The sequence below is a fragment of the Acinonyx jubatus genome, chromosome B4, assembly GCF_027475565.1.
Source record: "Acinonyx jubatus isolate Ajub_Pintada_27869175 chromosome B4, VMU_Ajub_asm_v1.0, whole genome shotgun sequence".
NCBI classification, from domain to species: Eukaryota; Metazoa; Chordata; class Mammalia; order Carnivora; family Felidae; genus Acinonyx; species Acinonyx jubatus.
Genome location: NC_069387.1, coordinates 106231226 through 106253285, shown reverse-complemented (window position 1 = coordinate 106253285; position 22060 = coordinate 106231226). Strand labels below are relative to the sequence as shown.

General features: G+C 34.5%; 1 protein-coding gene across 1 annotated transcript in view; it reads left to right on the top strand.

The window, feature by feature from the left end:
* RASSF9 (Ras association domain family member 9) overlaps window positions 1-16197 on the top strand; it is a 28439-nt gene extending 12242 nt beyond the window's left edge. The window contains exon 2 of the mRNA XM_015073933.3: window positions 14572-16197. Within this exon, the coding sequence (XP_014929419.1) occupies window positions 14572-15832 (1261 nt within the window). The 3' untranslated portion in view covers window positions 15833-16197. The remainder of the gene's footprint in view (window positions 1-14571) is intronic.
* The last annotated feature ends 5863 nt before the right edge of the window (window positions 16198-22060 follow it).

Below are 22060 nucleotides of genomic sequence, written 5' to 3'. Positions count from 1 at the left end.
CCCAAACACACTTCTACCTCCCTGCTGCAAAATAATAAATAAATAAATAAATAAATAAATAAATAAATAAAACCAAACCAAAACAAAAGAAAGAACATTTAACATCGACTGTGTTAGGCACTTAGGCTTCAAAGATGAATGATTCAGTCCAGGACCTACCTGGCAAACTAGAAAAAAGAAAGGTAGAAAATGCTATTACTGAACGCATCAAGAAGGAGCACCCATTTCCATCTGGGGTGGCAGGAATGGGGTTATTCAGAGAAGGTAAGGGAATTTTCCTATTGAAAGTGACATTTAAGAAGAGTAAGAGTTAGCTTCAGGCAAGGAAATAGGTTATAGAAAATCTCAGAATGAAAACAAAACCATGGCAGATGTAGTCCAGTCTAGAAATCCATAGGGTGATACATATGGCATCCCTTGGAACTATGAGAGATCAGGGAGAAGTTAGGGGTAGCTAGTTATGTGCATATTAATATGCATATCAAAGAGTGCTTGCCTATGATATGGGGGAATCTGATCACGGAAGGAATCCTAGGAGTAGGCAGGAGAGAGAGAAAGCAGGAGAGAGAGGGGGAAGGGCAGAGACAGGAGAGACAGGGAGAAAAAGGAAGAGAGAGTAATTGAAGAAGGACTTAGAAACCATTTAAAGATTTTAATGAAGGAAGGTATACTGGTAGACTTACAGTTTAAAAAGGGCAGCCTGGCAATATTGTGAAGCACAAATGTGAAGTGGGCAAAAGTTTGTAATAAGACAATATGTAATAACTTACTATAGTAATCCGTTGTGAAACTGAGAGTTGTCTGAATCATAGCAGTGGTGATTGACATAAATGTGCATATGTGAGACATTTGGGAGAATGAATAAGACAGACTTAGTGACTGGTTGTTAAAGGGGGATGAGATAGAGAAAAGAATCTAAGGGAAGGGAAACAAAAATAATATAAAAACAGGGAGGGGGACAAAACAGAAGAGACTCATAAATATGGAGAACAAACTGAGGGTTGTGTAGCAGGGATGGGCTAAATGGGTAAGGGGCACTAAGGAATCTCCTCCTGAAATCATTGTTGCACTATATGCTAACTAATTTGGATGTAAATTTTTAAAAATAAAAAAAGAAAATTAAAAAAAAAGAAAAGAATCTAGAAAGATCCAAGTTTTTAAGCTTGAGAGAAAAGGTGGTGGGATGGTGATTACAGTCAGTAGGGTGGGGAATCAGGAGGTGAATAGTTTGTAATATGAGTGGAGAGGATGATGAATTAGTTTTGATCAGTAAAATTTGAGTTTCCTATGGATTATACACTATAAATATGAAGTAAGCATGAAAAATGGAGGTTGAGAATATGGATCCACAGCTCAAGGGCAAAATATTTAGATTTGGGATTATTAGCATACAATTGACTGATAAGGTTGTGGACAATATTAGACCTACCCACAAAATGTGTACAGTGAGACAAAAAATGAGTCACAGGAACTTGGGGGATTTTATTTGTATCAGCTATTACCTATTGCATAATAAAACATCCTAAAAATTAGTGGCTGAAAACAACTTGTTATTTGTCTTGATTCTTTTTTTCTTTGGAGATATTTTTTAATTTAAATTTTGGTTAACATATCATGCAATATTGGTTTCAGGAGTAGAACTCAGTGATTCATCACTAACATGCAATATCCAGTGCTCGTCACTAGTGCCTTTCTAATACCCATCACCCATCTAGCCCACCCTCCCCTGCCACCTCCCTCTGTCAACCCAGAGTTTGTTCTTATCATCAACAGTCTCTTGCGGTTTGTTTCCGTCTCTCCTTTTTTTCCACTGCTGGATTATTTTTTATTTTTATTTTTGTTATTTTTAAATATTTATTTATTTATTTATTTATTTATTTATTTATTTATATGTCTTGATTCTGTGGGTGAACTGGGGGTGGTTCTTCTGCGGGTTTCACCTGGGAAGGAAAGGTCACGGTGCATAATGTTACAAAGAGGTCAAGTCAGATCAGTTCCGGAAATGACTGCTGGGTTTGACAGGAGATCTCCAATAAGCCTAAGAAGAAATGTGTCTGTTGGGGGTGGGTGGGGCGGAAGTCACTTTATGGTGGGTTGCTATTACTGAAAAGTGAAGAACTAGAGAAAGTGACTGTGGATTCCTATTTGAGTTTGTGAACAAAAGATAGGTGGTGGGAATATGTGGCCAAAATGAGGGTGGTTACAACATGACAGGATAGTCAGAAGGGCCAGAGGAAAAGGTAGAAGATTAAAAAAAAAAATTAAGAAGGGATAAATTCTGAAGCAAAGTTCTAGAGGAGGTGGAGGCAGCGAAATTCGGAGCATATTTAAAATTTAAGCTTTGGGGAAGGTAAACGGATTCAGGATGCTTTTGACATGGATGAACAATTCTCTTATCAGCGATATTTTCAAGTATCTCCTTTTTTAAAACAAAATGGCATCACCGGCCCTGGTATGTTCATATTTCTACACATTGTAAACTTGTTATTGCCCTTTAGGTAATTTATTTGCAACTAATGTGAAGGGCTGATTATTTCAGATGAAGCTTCTATTTGGAAGCTGTGTGCTATTACCTTTTATTATAGAATATGTTCAGAAAGTGGAAATCAGGGATAAAGGGTCTCATCTTGTGTTTTCAGCTATCCTATTGGGTAATTCAAATTCCTACATGTCTCTAGTGCCCCATGCCAACACATTTCAGAATACGTTTAGAGAGGGAAGAGTAGGTGGCTGCCGGCAGATGCGAGCTAAAAGAGTCACGATCATCAGGAAATATCTTCCACCAAGTAGGCAAAACCAATTATGGACTTAGCTGCCCACAGGAAAACTCATGTTAAAAGTTGACAGAACCACAACTATCATTAAACTAAATATCCAGGCTAAGCAATGTTCCTTTAATGAATATGCTTTCTTGTTATAAAATATTTCTCTGAAAAGTACAAATCAGCAAGGAAACTTAAGTTATTTGCCAGGCACAGGTAACAATGGGAAATAAGCATAAGAATTTCCAATGAGATTAGATATTTGCTCAACATTTCTTCTGGTAAATACTACATGTTAAATATTTATAGTTTGATTAAATCAATTTCCGGAATCCGAACCATGAACCTGGTTTACTTAACCCCCATTGTCTCCAATACACATTCTTTACACATTCCTTTCCCTTTTGTCTGTTTATGGGAATTATGTATTATAGCTACCCTGCAATTATTTTATGTAGAGGGCTTTTCTTACTGCGCATGCTTGGCTTACTTCCTAGAAAATTAAACTAGCATTAGAACATAAACCTAGTGATTTTTTTCTGTGTGTGTGTGTGTGTGTGTGTGTGTGTGTGTGTGTGTTTGCGTGTATCCCTAACCTCCTGTGCCTCAGTTTCCTAATCTGTAAAATAGATTTAACAATACCACCCATATGGTAGGGTTGTTATTAAAATTAACTGAGTTAATATATATAAAGCCCTTACAACAATGCCTGACATGTACTAAGCATTCAACAAAGTGAGCTATTATCCAATGTATCCTCTCACACACACACACCTCTCCCCAGTCACTCTACTATTTTCTAAGTACCTGTCCTTCAATTACCAAGTCCACACATAATCATGTGAAATCACTATTTGAAAGGATCTTCTTGGTGCACCTAGGTAGCTCAGTGGGTTGAACATCTGACTCTTAATCACAGCTCAGTTCTTGATCTCAGTGTTGTGATTTCAAGTCCCCTGTTGGGCTCCACACTGGGTACAGACTTAAAAAAAAAAAAGTGTGAGGTCTACTTTACAGATGAAATCTTAAATATTTTTATTTATTTATTTTTAAGTAAACTCTACCCCCAAAATAGGGCTTGAACTCATGACCCCAAGATCAACAGTTGCAAGCTCCACCAACTGAGCCAGTCATGCACCCCTATGGACAAGATCTAAATCAACATATTGCTCAAATTAAATCTCTTGAACCTCTTTTATTTACTCGGACTTTCTACAAAGAGTTATAGAAGTGGAGAATATATTGAAAACATTGAGGTCAATTACTGTTTTTATTATTATTTATTAAATAGGACTTAAGTTTTGTTATTTTTTTTTTAGGTTTTGGAATTCCATAGCATATTTGTTCAGAGTGTATCTCATGATTTTCAGTATTGTTTAAGATGATCTTGAATTTTCAAAATATCTCTTTGTAAGCATATCTTTGCTGCTTCTGAGCTATATGACAAATTCCTGAACATAAGGATCATCTTATCTTGCATTTTATCCTCCCCATTTATTCACATTAGCTAAAACTACTGTTTCATTGACAAATGAATGTTGAAGCAAGTTATAAAAACTCATACACCATAATTCAGAATGGACAGCTTATTTGGAGGATAGCTAACTTGGTATGGATTCAGTTAATTTATATAGAACTTTTTTTATTTTTAATACCTTTTTTTCTTTTGAGAGAGATTTTGTACTCAGGAGCCTGTGCAAGAAGGGATGCAGGGGACAGGAAGAAGGAGGGAGGGAGAAGGAGAAGGAGAGGGAGAGGGAGGGGGAGATGAAGAGGGAGGAGGAGGGGGAGAGCGAGAGGGGGAGAAGAGGAGGGGGAGGGGGAGAGGGGGAGAGGGGGAGTAAATCTTAAACAGGTTCCACACCCAGCATGGAGCCATCACCTGAGCCAAAAGTCACCCAAGCATCCCTTTTTAAAAATACATTTAAGCCTTTATCTTTACCCAATTTTGTTTCTAGATTTCTGTTTGTGTTTGGGTCATTCCTTTACTCTTATTACAAAGCTGCCCAATCATATACAAAATAAAAATTTTCTATAACATAATAATGATAAAACTAAGTAACTTATTAGCTAAACTAGTTATAGTTGTACTGTGATAATTTTGATTATCGGGAAAAGATGCTATTAAATTTGAAAGTATGATATCTTATTTTGAAAATAGCCTGTGACTTATAATTTAAACATTCAGCAACCAAATTGATTATTTATGGCATCCTCAGCATTTTAAATTTTATCATTGGTATGGAATTAAGCTTGTAAACTCAAATATTAGTTTATAACCTTTGGTATGGAACTTAATTTGGTGAACTTGCTTTTTATCATCATCCATTTTTATTCTTTAATGAATTATATGCTTTAATTCAAAGAAGTGTGAATTTCTACAAGGTATTATCAGACTTGAGCCTGAGATAAATATACTGAAATTCTTTTCTTATTATTGTTTTGTAGCTCTCTTTTCTATTCATCATTTCTGAAACTTTCATTGTTGGGTTATTCTATCTCTATGTGTTATTTACTGACGTGTTTTTAATATGAGTGCCACATACAGTGAGCTACATGTTGAAGAGTTAAAAGGACGGGACTTCATACCCTGTGAGAGTTATAATTTATTTGGGTACGGTGTTTTGCAAAAGAACTGCCTAAGAATGGTTTTTATAACTTCATACTCACCCGTCGTACCTATAAAAAAAATCTATTATGAGGCATTAAAATCTTCTTTCTCCTGGATCAGAATCTCCTTGCAGGAACTTTTTTTTTCTTTCTGTATTGCTATTTGTATTTCATTTATCAGAATAGAGGACACAAAAATGAATGACATATGTATTCATACTGTATCAGTTCCAGTTGTGTTCCTTGATATGGCATGGAACTGAACAGTGATATCAAAATAAATTAACTCCTCTATCTTCTGAGGATAGAAATGTGTTTTGAGGTTTAAGAGATAATTTGAAGGGAATATTCATAATGTTTGCTTTGTATTCAGCAATCGGCACAAATGACCAGATATCTATCTATGTATCTATTTATTCATTTCTTTGTTTGTTTATTTTGATTTTTAAAAAATGTTTATTTTTGAGAGAGAGAGAGTGCACAGGTTCACTAACTGAGCCACCCAGGTGCCCCAAGTCCTAATTAGTTTTAGATGTCAAATTTCAATTAAAGTTTAATGTCTACTATGTACTAGGAATAAATATTACTCTTTGATTTATTCTCCTGTGCCTCAACTTCAGTGCCCTTTTCCTCTGGATAGCTGAATAAAGATGGCCAAAGTTTGGGGCACCTGGGTGGCTGAGTTTAAGTGTCTGACTCTAGGTTTCAGTTCAGGTCATGATCTCACAGTTGGTTACCTCGAGCCCTGCATCGGGCTTTGTGCTGACAGCACAGTGTCTCCTTGGAACTATTTCTCTTCATGTTTCTCTGCTCCTCCCCATCTCTCTCTCTCTCTCTCTCTCTCTCTCTCAAAATAAATAAACTTAAAAAAAATGGCCAAAGTTTATCCATTTATCTTCATTTTTCTCTGCTTTTATACTGAATTTTTTGTCAGTAAATATATATTTTCTGAGATCTTCAAGTTGGCATTGTAGTATCTTAGTAAATTCTTTATCTTAAAACTTCCTGATTTAGACAATTTATTTTCTGATGCTTTGTGCATAATTACTCAATAAAATTATTGAAGAAATACTTGAGTGTGTGAATATTGCATTTGTAATTACAAGCCAACTCATCTTAATTCTGTATAATTGTTTTTGTGATGTTAATATTAATTATCAATGGAGAAATATTTTTAATTTCCGGTTTGACAGTAGAGTGAATTCAGAATTCCAGTATTTAATTTTAATTATTATTTCAGCGTGAATATGGAAAAGTACTTGTAAGTGAAGTTAATACATGCTGTTGAAGAATTTTACTTAGCATAGAAATCTTAATTTTTTGGTGATATCCCAAAAAAGGCACACACTGAATAATGAAATTCTTGCAGAATAATATATATATTTTAGTGTAGTGCAACTCATTAGCACAATTTTAATCAAAATCAGAGAGTTATAAAATGAGAGAAAGATTAAAAGCATTCTTGGATCATCTGTAAGCTACAGATTATATTAATGATGTTTTTAAGTGTTTCTTATTAGCCAAACAGTTAGTTATATTGGAAGTACACATGCAAAAAAAAAAAAATTGACAACTGGAACCAGGTGGAAAAATATTGTTAGACAGGTTGGAAAGTATTTGTAAAATAATATTGTTAACTACTATAGCAAGGTCAGTAAGATTGCTGAATAAGCATACTAAAAACACTATGCCCCTCTCTGCATTAAATAATAACAGTAATTTTGTTATTAGTTTAATAACCTGTATTTACCCAGTACATTTTTCACAATTCTCTAAGCTCTTTTACTCATTCTCTTATTTGATATTTGTAGCAACCTTGTGAAAAATGTGAGTCAGATATTACAGTATTACAGTGAAGGGTACAGAGGATTAGAAAAAAAATGATTTCTCGGAATTCACAATGACTTAGTGATAGCTAAGATGAAATCATAAATTGAAAATTTCAGGTCCATTTGTTCCCACTACACTTTTTTGCACATCTTCACAAATAAATGTTATTAATGTTTCAGAGGGAAAAAATTTGAAGCATGTGATAAAATGCTGTAAATGTTATTTTCTTCTGTATAAATAACTAATTTTCTAACTGGTTTAAAATAAATTAACCAGAGGTGTGATAAGTGAGAAAACAATATTTTCATGAGAATCTTGGGGTATATGCAATATTATCATATTTAATAAAGTATTAAAATACGTAATTAAAAGCAGTATGCGAGTAAGAAATGTCATGTATACTACATAGTTATAGACATAGTGTAATATATATTTAGAATATGTAGTAAAATCTGTTGAATATTTCAATTTAGTTTTAATTCAGTTTCCAGTGAGTACAACATAGTAAAAGATGATTGTATGAAACAGTTCTGTATTGATGGGAGTCACAGACCTTAGATATTTAGATATTAATAGCATTTTCCTCTATTTCTCATTAATCATTCTTGAAATAGACTAATGAGTTCAAGTCAAAACACAATATAATCTTATTCAATTTTTCAAATATATTTCATTGTACAATTCCTTAATTTTTATTGATCTTTCTGTTTTTAATTAGAAGCAAAATTTGAGGTTCACTACTTTATGTAAGGCATTTAAATTTTTTTTTTATTCATTGGTTTTGCTTCCTTAAAGTGGATACCATAACGTAAATAACCTTGATACATGTGAAAATATGATAACTGATTTACATCTTCCTGGTTATATTATTTATTCAGGAAATTTCATTGAAAATAAGATATAAGGAATGTTTAGTACCATACTTTGAAGTTTATTTACATATTTTTCAGTAATCTCTACATCCAACATGGGGTTCGAACTCATGACCCCAAGATCAAGAGTCAAGAGTCACATGCTCTTCTGACTGGGCCAGCCAGATGCCCCACTGAGTACTGTACTTTGAAGCCATGATCTGACTAAATTCTGGTTTATAGAATTTCATATCTTCTTACAGTTTGTATGAGTGAACATTTATCAGAATAACGGAGAATTTAGATTGGTGTCAATTAAATGTGAGCATAGTAGTTATTTTATTCTTATACATGTACAATTTTTGAGTAAATGTTTTTACTTTACAATGTAATCTAAAAGTTATAAATTTTAAATCCGATAACCCAAGCAAACCCCAGTTTATAACCATTTGAACTACATGAATAATATACACTTGCAGTTATGGTATTTTTATATAACCTCTTATCTGGATGTCCACCTGTTGGTTACTCCCTCCTAGACTATCTAGAGAGAATCATTCCTGCAGCCTCCATCCATGTTAACCTTACCATCTGCCATTAATCCCTTTGTCACTACTCCTTTTATATTATACACTTAGATACATAAGACTCTCTCAATACTTGCTTTTATCCTAGAAAGTCAATGAAATAATTACAGATTTGAAGGAAGGCAAATTTATATTTATAAATGTATATTTATAATAAAGCCAGGAGTTTGATTATACTAGGTGGAAAATTAATGTTATATGAAAAATGCATTGAGCTTTAAGCAATTAATTTAAAAATAATTTTAAGAATGTAAGCAGTTCATAAATAGGGAAATATTTGTGAGTAGGTATTCATAATGGCTATTATAATTTATTTTCAGGGATTAGTCGTAAATTGATATCAAAAGCCAGAGTTGGAAAGAACACTTCTACCTTCTAGTTTTGTGAGTTTTGGCAAGTAACTTAACTTCTCTTTGTCTCAGTTCCCTCATCTGTAGGATTGGGATGATATTACTGTCTACAGTACACAGGAGTTCTTAAAAATCAAGGGTGCTGCAAGTCAAGAAATGCCTAAAGTAAAAGTAACTTTGTTGGTTTAAAAATACCAAATATTAACAAACACAATTCCAATATACAGGAAAAAAAATAATTTGTGCTCTTAAGTAATTTTGAGTGAGCAAGGGCAAAGTATAGAGAGCTGAGAAGAAAAAGAAAAAAAATATTGTTAATCAGATTGACAATGTGTCTATAAGTGAAACTAAAGCACTGCGATAAAAATAGAGAATAGAAATGAATTATTGAGATAAGGCATTTATAAATTAAAGCTCTATTACCTTTCACTTTTTGTGTGGTTATAGTATGTTCTCTGTAAAGTTTCAGGTCCAGTAAAATTTTTATCCCTTATTTCCCCAATAAACATATATAAAAGCAATACAGGGGCACCTGGGTGGCTCAGTCAGTTGAGTGTCCGACTTCAGCTCAGGTCATGATCTCGTGGTTTGTGGGTTCGAGCCCTGCGTCGGGCTCTGTGTTGACAGCTCAGAGCCTGGAGCCTGCTTTGGATTCTGTGTCTCCGCCTCTCTCTGCCCCTCCCATGCTCATGCTCATGCTCTGTCTCTCAGTAATAAATAAATGTTAAATTTTTTTTTTAAACGAAACAAAGTAAAACCAAATAAACAACACTCTTAGGCATGCTACTTGTGTATTTCTTTTGCATTAAAATTGGAGATTATGTCTCAACTACTAGATTTGAATCACTAGGTGAGAACTGTTTGTGACATTATATTGCTAACAAACCAGTTTTTCTAGTCTAAGTTTGTATTTTTAACCTTTTGTTGCATATGTATTTGCAGATGTCATTACTTATACTAGGTGGTGAAATCACAAAAGTTGGGAAGGGAATATTTTAAGAGTTCTAGTCCTAGTATTAAATTCTTTATATCACATGACTATGTCTGTTGAGTGTGTGATCAAATGAAAACAATTATTTCTACAAGGTAGTGATTATTTAAGACTCCTAAATTGGTGTAATTTTGATTAATATCTATTTTATAAACATTTTGGCAAATTATATTGGCCTGATGCTGGGTGCCATCAGGCTAGCATTTAGAAACCACTGATGAAATAATAATCTTAAAACTACAACTGACAAGTATTCTCTTCCCAACCCTAGCATTGTTTCCCGCAATAAGCCAGGAATACTGCCTTTGAAATTATACATGTCTTTTTGTCATCTGCATTTCCATGATTGTGTTAACCACAGAGGAGGTGTCAGCTAATATTTGTCAAATAAATGGATAGAAATTCAATTGGAGCTGTACTATAAAATAAATACAGTACTTTTAAATACTTTAAGCCTGCTAAAAAGTAGAATTTAAACATGATGAATCTTCTACTAGGTATGGAAGGTTTATTACTGAAATTCACTGATCATTACTTTTAAACGTGTTCAATCAAGAGGCAGAATTTTTAATATTATCAAGTTTGAATAATGGTTGTAAAAATTCCTCAAAATATTTAGAGATAACTGGCTCTAAATATTTAGAGATAACTATCTGGGTGGCCCAATTGGTTAAGTGTCTGACTCTTAATCTCAGCTCAGGTCATGAGCTCATGGTCATAAGAGTGAGCCCCACATTGAGCTCTGTGCTGACAACACAGAGCATGCTTGAGATTCTCTCTCTTCCTCTCTCTCTGCCCCTACCCTGCTTGCTCTCTCTCTCAAATAAAGAAGTAAATATTAAACGACAAAAAAGCAAGGTTTGGAACCAGTCAGAATGTGAGGTTATCACAAAGGCACTAATTTTCTCTTATGTGGAAATAATGCGGAATTAATAATATGGAATTAATAATGTGGAAATAATGTGATCTTTTTTGATTGTGCAAAATGACCATAAGGGTTACGTTATCCACATGAGCTGAAAATTAGCAGATATCTAGGGGAGGCCACAATAGAGAAACATTCCATCCTTCCAAAAGAAAAAAAAGATCCCAACTGGAGTAGATGTGGATGTGGATGTGGATGTGGATGTGGATGTGGATGTATTGGGGAATTGTCATGTACATCATCATTCTTATTCTTGGTAGGATACCTAAGGATTTCCTGACCTCTGCTTCCCAGTCTTCTTCACAGCTGTAGTGTAGGGCTGAAGAGTTTATAGGCCATGTGTCATCCTTTCTTAGAGACCCAGAACTTATGTTTCCCATCCAAAAACTAGAACAGGACATGGGGACTATTCAAAGACAACAGTAAGGACTTATATATATGAGTTTTGTCAGCCAACAGAGATGCCCAGACCTGTCAGAAATCCTTTAGTACTGCATCAGAGTAGGGACATGCTTATAAGGAAAAAGTGCAGAAGGTAACATAGTCTTACACACTTTTCTCCATAGCTGGCCATTGGGAAAAGCCCTCCCTTGATCAACTGAGTGTTCTAACGGCAAATTAGAGTTCCGTTGTTCCATTCCATTCTGGAAAATTTATATAATAAAGTTCTTTAAAAAATAGTTTATTTTATGATTTTTTTTCCAATTTAATCCACATCTAAATCACCAAACGAGACGTGCCTGGCTGGCTTAGTCAGTAGAGCATGTGACTCTTTATCTTAGGGTTGTAAATTTGATCCCCATGTTGGGTGTAGAGATTACTTAAAAAAAAATCTTAGAAAGAAAACCATCAAACCAATAAACTTGTTTTTATAATATCAAGGTTAGACCTATACTCTAGAGCTTGTTTTCTTGCTTGGGTTTAAATTCTCAATGCACCACTAACTGACTAAATAAGTCATTAAAAACCCCTGTGCTTCAGTTTCTTTATCTGTAAAATGGTGACAATATTATTACCTACCTACAGATTTGTAAGGATTAAATAACTCGATAAATGCAAAGAGTTTAGAACAGTTTTATTTACTAAATGTTTTCTGACTGATGGTTATAATTAGTGCTACTTATTTTTAGTAAGATTGTTTTTAGAGTTTAACCATGAACACTACAAAATAAAATAAAGATGCCCTACGGTCTTAGTTTTAATGAAATAGCTATTTACGTCATCTGACAAGGTAGATAATTACAATTACTCTATTTTGTTATTTTTACCATTACTTACAAAATATACATATTGAAATAGTTATAATTTAACATACAGTAACTGCATGGAGTGTGCCTTACTTCTTTTCAAATCATGCATTTTAGTAAGTGAACTTCTAGCTTCATAAAGTAAAAAAAAACAAAGTTTGTTAATTTTGGGTATTATATTTACACGATCAAAACAGATGAAGGTAATGATTAATGTAGAGGCAATTTGTGCTGTAGACCCATGACCCAGATAGTAGTTAGTATCAAGTTACTTTGAGTAATTATTTGTTTTTGCTTAGAATGCATTTGTGTGCTGTTTTTATACTAATTGAAATATGAAAGCAATTCTGTTATCCTAAATTCTACTTACTTTTTGACTGCTTCAAATTATTAAATGAATTGTAGATATCAAATATCACATTATTCAATGCTGGGTCATTAAATGTGAAATACTTTATAAGAGAACAATCATAGCCCAGTATGATTTTTTGAATATTTGTTTATATAATTTAGATACAGTTGGATATTTAAATTGTACTGGGGACTCTTTGTCATTTGGTGTCAGTGATTTGTTCCTTCATCTTATGACCTCAGGAGAGTCAATAAAGATAATAATGTAGGATTAGTTACTATTGGTATTAAAACATAAATACTGTAAATTCTAAATGTTAAAAGATTCTAGAAGTCAGGGAAAATTTCTTCCATACATGCCTCATGAGTCATATGCTTTGAGGGTGCTACATAAATAAAGTAACATAACTCACAACAAGCCAATTCTATTCAAAAGTCTTGTCTCCATAAATCATATTGGATGATAACTCACTTTAACATTCTTAACGTTCTTTTAAATAGATATAATGAAAGACACGGTCAATTTGATTTACACTCATGATGCAAATATCATCGCAGAAATTCTCTACTAGGTGTAGCCTACAAACCACGGAACTTTCTTGCTTCTTTTACTGTGTGTGTGTGTGTTTTTTTTTTCCTTCAGAAAACTGATTTTTCCCCATCCCTCTTTGCTACAAAGGAAATTATTAGCAAGTCTTTACTTGTATGTATGTCCCAACTCTGACCACATCCTAATACCTCTGCAGCTAAAACCCTAGTCCAGGCAATTCTTCTCTCTTTCTTATATGTCAGCACTAGGCTTTCAACTAAGTCTTCCTGCCTCTGCTTTTGCTCCTTTTTTTCTTTACAGTCCATTCCAAAAACAATCCAGATATACTTAAAGCATAAATTTGATCATATCCCTCCTACACTTAAAATTTTCCCATGGCTTCTCATTAAAACTGGAACAAAACCCAAATTCCTCATAATGGGTATGCCTTTCTGCTAGATCCCATCACCTATCACTTGACCTTTCCTTCCCTCCAGCAACAACCCCTGACTCTACTACCCTCAGCCTCCAACTACCTTCCTGTTCTTTCTGTCCCTAGAATGTACCTTGTGACATTTGCACTTCTGTTCACTCTAGAATCCTTCCCTTAGGTCTCTGATTGCCTTCTCAAAATGTATGCCCCTGTTCGAGTGTCATCTTCTTAGAGAAGTATCTCCCAAATACTCTGGATAAAATTGACTTCTCTTTCTTCCAAATGATTCCCTATATCTTCATCCTGTTTGATTTTTTTTCTAGTATTTACCACTACCTGTTATTATACTGATCACATATTTATACCCGTTCTCACCTTTGTGTACTGCTTTAGTATTTTCAGACATGTCTGGCACACGGTTGGCATATAATAAGCATTTGTTGAATGAAAAAATGACTGTTTTCAATAATGGGCTTTTTAAAAAATGTTTATTTTTGAGAGAGAGAGAGAGAGAGTAGGGGAGGGGAAGAGAGAGAGGGAGAGAGTAGGCTCTGCATTGTCAGAGCAGACCCCAACCTGGGGCTCAAACCCATGAGCTACGGGATCATGACCTGAGTCGATATCAAAAGTCAGATGCTTAACTGAATGAGCCACTCACGTGCTTCAATAATGGACTGTTTTTAACTCTGTGATTCTCAGCATCATCCCACCATTCCTTCCTATGCTATGTTTCCATGGTCTTTAGTCCCAAGGCTCCAACAAAACCTATCTTATTTTATCTTCCCTATTCATTTATACTTTGATTATTGTTTTAACTCTAGCAGTTCTAATTGTAGTTATAGCACCTCTGGCTTCTATAGATAAAATGGCTTCAGTTGTCTTTGACGACAACTGCTCTTTCCAGAGCCCACTAAGAAATAAAAGGAAGTTACGATATTTTCCTTGATTTTTTTTCTTGCAGTAAAACTTCTGATTCTTATGTAGTCTCAGCCTCAAATGCGTCTCTCATTAAGGATAAAATCTAGAAAGGGTATTAAAGTTAAACCATCTTTCTGAGTTTACACAGGTGATGACAGAAATATAATGTACTTTGTTTTTCTTTCAGATCTCCCACTAAAGACATGGATTCAGAAGAGAAGGAAATTGTGGTTTGGGTTTGCCAAGAAGAGAAAATTGTCTGTGGGCTAACTAAACGCACCACCTCTGCTGATGTCATCCAGGCTTTGCTTGAGGAACATGAGACTACATTTGGAGAGAAACGATTTCTGCTGGGGAAGCCCAGTGATTACTGCATCATAGAAAAGTGGAGAGGCTCAGAACGGGCTCTTCCTCCACTCACTAGAATCCTGAAGCTTTGGAAAGCTTGGGGAGAGGAGCAGCCCAATATGCAATTTGTTTTGGTTAAAGCAGATGCTTTCCTTCCAGTTCCACTGTGGCGAACAGCAGAAGCCAAATTAGTGCAAAACACAGAAAAAGTGTGGGAACTCAGTCCAGCAAATTACATGAAGACGTTACCACCAGATAAGCAAAAGAGAATAGTCAGAAAAACTTTCCGGAAACTGGCTAAAATTAAGCAGGACACTGTGTCCCATGATCGAGATAGTATGGAGACATTAGTTCATCTGATTATTTCCCAGGACCATACTATTCATCAGCAAGTCAAGAGAATGAAAGAGCTGGATCTGGAAATTGAAAAGTGTGAAGCGAAGTTCCATCTCGATAGGGTAGAAAATGATGGAGAAAATTATGTCCAGGACGCATATTTAATGCCCAGTTTCAGCGAAGTCAAGCAAAAACTGGACTTGCATTCGGATGAAAACCAGATTCCGGACGACCTGACCGAAAGCGATGGAATTGTACACCTGGAGGAGCAATTAGCATATTACAGAATGCTCATTGATAAGCTTTCCGCTGAAATAGAGAAAGAGGTAAAAAGTGTTTGCACAGAGATAAATGAAGATGCAGAAGGGGCAGCTGCGAGTGAACTTGAAAGCTCTAATTTAGAAAATGTTAAGTGTGATTTGGAGAAAAGCATGAAAGCCGGTTTGAAAATCCACTCTCACTTGAGTGGCATCCAGAAGGAGATTAAATACACTGACTCATTGCTTCAGATGAAAGCAAAAGAGTATGAATTCTTGGCCAAGGAGTTCAGTTCACTTCATCTTAACAACAAAGATGGATGCCAACTGAAGGAAAACAGAGGGAAGGAATCTGAGGTCCCCGACAGCGGTGGGGACGGTCCTTCCCTTACTCCGAGAGCACTTAACTTGTATACAAATGACACAGACTCAGACACTGGTATCAGCTCTAACCATAGTCAGGACTCAGAAACAGCTGTAGGAGACGTGCTGCTTCTGTCAACGTAATTTGAATGGCTTCTTTCTGAGCTACTGCAACGTTGTTCACGGTTGTTTAATAGGAAACCTTATTTTAAACATCACGTTCCGAAAAATGATGTAATTCATGTTAAGTATTCGGAAGTTAATAAAAGCTAGAGAAATTTGTAAGTTTATTTTTGACTTAAGATTTCCAAAGTGACCTCATGATTACAAGTTTAGACGATGAGCTGTTTATTAGGAATGCAACACAAATAGCGTGCAGGTGTATAACAGAAATGATTTGATGGGAATTATAATATTTTATAGCTTCTGCAGGAAATGATTTATACAAACAAAACTAATTCTTAATAGTGCAGTCAGTATATTGAAACTGTACACATGGACAGTTAAAATGTGCTGTACTATATTTTTTCAAAGCGCTATCACTGGAATTTTTAAATCTGTATAGTACATGAAAGCTATTGTATAGTAAGTGTATTAATTCAAGTCTTGGTTTTTCTCATTGATGCTTAGAATGTACATCATCTCTGTTCACTTTCTGAACCTCTCTACTTGTTTAGACCTAGACGACAGGAGGTGGGAAGGGCTGCCTTTGGGACATGTGCAAATTCTCGCAGTGGATGGATGGATTGGATGAGAGAGGGCCAAGTGCTGCATTACAATAGCAGCTTTTCTAAAGAAGCCTAAAATTAATAAAATTGAAATATGCACGGCCTTTCTCTGACAAAGCAAATCTGATCAAACAAATAACCTGTGCAGGTTTGTTTTATGAGTGAGGTATGATGTGGGTTACCGAGAAAATCACAGGGTCACAGTTCTGTTCCTTTATGCCCTGTCTGCAAAAGTCGAAGAGAGGCAACTTGGGGTCCTTTGTGTGGGTAAAATAGAGGTCTATATGCCATAAGTATTAGCATTTTGTCTCTGAACCTACAGAGAGGAGCTCACATGGACAAAAATCTTTTATTCTAGTACACTAGAATTCAGATTATGTTTGTAGAACTTCCTCTAAGGTGCAAACAAACAAAAAAAGTACTAGTTCTAACCCCACTCCTCCCCCAAGGTTGCTGGTAAATGTCCAACAAATTGAATGGCTTGTTTAGATCCTTCCTTCAGTGACACTCATTATAGTACGAGACTAGGTTTGGTTTCACCTGGTTTTTAGGTGGGAAGATTTTTTTTTTTTCTCTCTCTCCCTTCTTTGCTTCTTGCTAGTAAACACATGATGTAATCATATTGAAACAATTAGTTTACTGTTTTATTGTACTGTTAAATAAATACTATTGCAGTTTATTTTTTCTTTACCTGACACTTTTCCTATATGTCAGTGCACATGTAAGTAAGAACATTATCTTACTTAGTTTGAATATATGGATATTGGTGAAGATCCAGTATTTCTTATTTCTTCCCTTTTATTCCCAAGCTTACTGTAGTGAATGTTTAACTCAGTTTCTTAGCCTACTTTTTTATTACTCCATCCTCCAGGCTTTTCACCAATCTTTGGGAAGATACATAGAATACTTTAGTATTTCACTTTTGGGGAGCATCTGTGTTATCATTTCTTGCACCAAGATAATGCTAAAGGCCTTAGTTGAAGTTGGCTGGTAAAGAAAGTACGAATTTCCATTCCAGGGAAAATATAGTAATAATAGAGTAAGTAATAAGGCTAATATGGGTTTAATAGGAAAAAAAAAGCAGGTCATTGAATAGTCATCTGAGAAAGAGAAATTTCCAAAAATCCCATTAAATCATTCAGCAATGAGGCAAATTACTGATATATTCATTGTTCACTACTGGGGATTAAATTCAGAAGATCATCCTCAATGATAAACCAATTGCAATATTGTTCTCCAAAAGTGAAAGCCACTTCTTTGGGTTACTGTTCAGTGAGAAAATAATAAAAAGAACATTACTTATCTGCTATATAATATAATTAATTGTCTGAATTCAAAAGAAGTTCTGATAAGAAATAGTATTAGACTAGATTTTAGAATCTTTGAATTCTGCTTTTATATATAGTTAAGCACAGTGATACATTCTAAGAATTACACTTCTATATTTCTACAATAATTTATGTTAAAAAAACTCTTGTCAGAAAGCAGAAGCATTGACTTAAATTCACTTTAGAATTTCTAGTTGTTCTTTTGTTATACAAATGTGTCTGTGCTTCTGATTCACCATGGTGCACCTCTAATTTAGAATAATAATACAAATAAATATACTAAACTATAATGCCCTCATCTCTGGAGACGGAACTATTCTTTATTAAATTGAGAATCTGAATTATAAGTACAGAACTTGATAGAAATGTTAATGTTTTAATCATGTAGAGAATCTTTAAAACAAAGTGTTTATAAATTATTGAGTAACCTGACAGGTTAACTATGAAATTGGTGTATGCAGCTAAGAAGTAGCAAACCAAAGCTGACTATTCTTCTTTCATGGAACTTTGATTTTCATAGACTGTACCTTGTTCATCCTTCCCCTCGGAATGCCACTTTTCCCCTCAATCTGTCATCTGTCCGTCTGTCATTGAGACGTACCCACTTTGTCTTTTTAACATGTTATTTCTTCTATGAAACATTTATTCTGTTCAATCAGTTGTGAGATCTAAGCCCAAAACTATTTTAGATCTACTTTTCATAGAGGAGCACATATACTACGGCTTAGCTTATATTTATTTATGGACTTCCCCCTACCAATGTATTTTTTATCATTTTATTACCTTATCTTCTATCTTGTTAACCATACTCCCTCCAATCAACCTCTTTACCTCCTTGCCCATACTGAATTTTTGCATTGAAATGCTAAATTTTGAAGGCTGCAACCATTTTAAAAATTGTTTCTAAAACATGGTAAATAATGGTCATGCATTTTATATATAAATATGCATCTTAGCAGACTTAAAGCATTAATAGTAATCCGACTTATAGATTCTTTAGGGGAGACACTAAGTCTTTGTGTTATTATGAAAAAAAATAAATTGGCAGGTTTTTTTAAACTTTATTTTTAATTCACAGTTACTGATTTAAGGGAATGCAATTATTGTCTTTTTAAAAGACCCTAAATTGTTAAATTATGGTATTTTCCTCTGCATTGTATGAGTGTAGGGCAAAAATATATTCTGTAGAACTGAATATAGTAGTAGACCAAAAAACCCTGAAATATCCTAGATGAAATATCTATTTTATTTTCTCTTTCTAATTCAAAAAATAAAAAATAAATGGCCATTCAGTGTGTAGAAGCTATTATAATGCATTAAAATTTTATTTTTATATTATTTAAATATCTACTGTGCATGACAAAATATATTTCTGTGGCTGCATTTTATAGTTTTTCAAAGTAGAATTATCATTTTGTTTAGAATGTATTTTTATAGTGACAAAAGGAATACCTTTTAATCCAGATATAGATTTTTTAAAATATTAGGCTATTTCTTTTTATACTACCTGATTGGTTTAAAAATCTGATGTGACAAATATAAAGTATATATAATTTCTTCAAATGTAACTAATCCAGAATAATAAAACAAATAGTTATACCCTTTTATGTGATATTGTTTGTTTTTTCTGAGTATGTTATATGACATATTAAAAATAAAGTTTCTATTATTTGGAGTTATAATTACTGACCTAACTTACACAAGTTAAGATCAGGTATTATTTCATAAGAATACTTAGCAAATGAGACCTAATAAAACTTTTTATTAGGTTTCATACATCTCTGTTTCAATTTGTCATGAAAAGTGTCCTCATTTATATATTGGATGGCTGGTTTTATGGCCTGATATCTTGCTTTCTAGAATGAAATCCACTTTAATGTAATAATATTTGATTGTAAATCTTCCCTGCTATTATTTACTTCGCATCAGGTTCTGTGCCAAGCATGGAGCCTGCTTAAGATTCTCCCTCTCTTGGGCACCTGGTGGTTCCATTGGTGTATGACTACCGCTCAGGTCATGATCTTATGGTTCATGGGTTCAAGCCCCACGTCAGGCTCTGTGTTGACAGCTCAGAGCCTGGAGCCTGCTTTGGATTCTGTGTGTCCCTCTGTCTCTGCCTTTCCCCTGCTTATGCTCTGTCTCTCTCCCTCTCTCTCAAAAATAAATAAAAAATTAAAATAAAAAAAGATTATCTCTCTCTCTCCCTCTGCCTCTCCCCTGCTTGTGTACTCTCTCAAAAATGCTTAACCTGTTAATGTTCCTCAACATTAGCTCTCTTGGCATTTTGGCAGCAGAGTTTTTGGCATGCAACTCATTAATTGCAGAACATTTAGCACCCCTGTGTCCTTCTGCTGGATGTCAGTAGTGCGCCTCCAACCCTACATTGGGACAAACAAAAATACCCTTATTAACCCCTCTGGGAGAGGGTGATATTGTCCTTAGTTACAAACAAGGTAGTAATATTGGAGTTTGATTATTATTAAAAGAAAACAGCCTTTATCTTTTAAAAATAAAAGAAGAACCATATTGACTACAAATGCATAGAACATTCCACTAAAAAAAGGAGGTAGACATGAGGGTGGGGTCCAATTTAGGATTGTTTTTGTAATAATTGACACCATCTCCATTTGCCAGGAATTCAGCCAGCCCAAGTTGATTTCAAGAATTTTAAAACTTTGTTATTATGCTTCCATAGGTACTGATGCTTGAGAAAGCACTAATCAAGTTACCAGTTTTTGAAACCACTGTCTCATTGTGACTATTCTGTAGTTTCTGCTACAACGAAATCAAAGTTCAAAAAAAAATGTCAGTGGAGGGAAGCATATTTCCCTTCAGTATTGTTTAATCCTTATCTATAGGGATGCTTGACAATAGGTTCAAACACTAGTTATTCTTCCAAGATAAGAGAATGTTGCTTACAGAAGTTACTATTTGAGATTCCAGACAATGGCCAGAAAGAAAAACAAAAAGGTAGAGGATTAAAGAACCAACAGTTACTAAATTTACCCATAGTGACTCTGATTTCTATCAGGGTTCCTGGTATTTAGTTCTTATGCTTCTTGACATCATTAGGATTCAAGATGATACCAGGCACCAGTTCCACCATTCAGGTTACTGAGGAATTTTCCACTTGGAACATAAAATAAATGAAATAGTCACCTAAATTTACTTATGATGATAGCTATAAATCATTAGAAAGTAATTTGGAAATATTGGCATCTATCAACAATCCACACTTATTATAGTTTTCAATCAGTATTCCTATCATTCATCATAAATGAAAGAAAATCTTTCAGAATTTTTGAAAACAAATGCATTTAGGTATTCATCTAGCTTTATGTATAACAGGAAATTAAAAGCACGATCATGAATTTAGTTAAGTTCTGAGGTATTATTTGGGTGAGAAATTTGTAAATATTGATGTTGATGAGACTATACCATAATGAAATCCAGTTTAAAAGAAAGTAATTAAAATGTATACAGAGCACCTTTTTTTTTTAAGTTTATTTATTTATTTTGAGAGAGAGAGCATATGCGAGTGGGAGAGGGACAGAGAATCCCAAGCAGGCTCCACACTGTCAGCACAGAGCTCGATGCAGGCCTCAAACTCACAAACCTTGAGATTATGACCTAAACCAAAACCAAGAGTCAGATGCTTAACAAACTGAACCACCCAGATGCCCTTCAACTATGTTTTAAAAAACCCATGCATACCAAAAAGCAAACACATATGAAAATGGAAATGCATAATTTTTGCTGAGAGTTTTTAATTAAAGTGATAATTTGGGCTTAGTATATTTCTTTTCACTATAAGTATATTTTAGGGACATCTGGGTGGCTCAGTCAGTTAACAGCCAACTCTTGATTTCTGCCCAGGTCATGATCTCAGTTTGCGAGCTCAAGCCCCACATAGGGGTCTGCATTCACATCGCGGAGCCTGCTTCAGATCCTCTGTCTCCCTCTCTCTGCCCCTCCCCCACCTCTCTCTTTCTCTTCTCAAAAATAAATAAATGTTAAAAAAAATTTATAAATATATTTTAAAATATAGAACATTTAGACTCTTAACTATAGAGGTTAAGTGAACTGATGGTTACCAGAAGGGAGGTGGGGAGGGGACAGGGTTGGGGGAATGGGTGAAGCAGGTAGAGGGGATCATGATGAGCACTGAGTAATGTATAGAAGGTGTTGAATCACTGTACTGTATAACACTGTATGTTATATACTAATACACTATACACTAATATAACACTGTATGTTAAGTATACTGGAATTAAAATTTAAAACCTACATAGAGCTTTTATAATTTAAACACATTA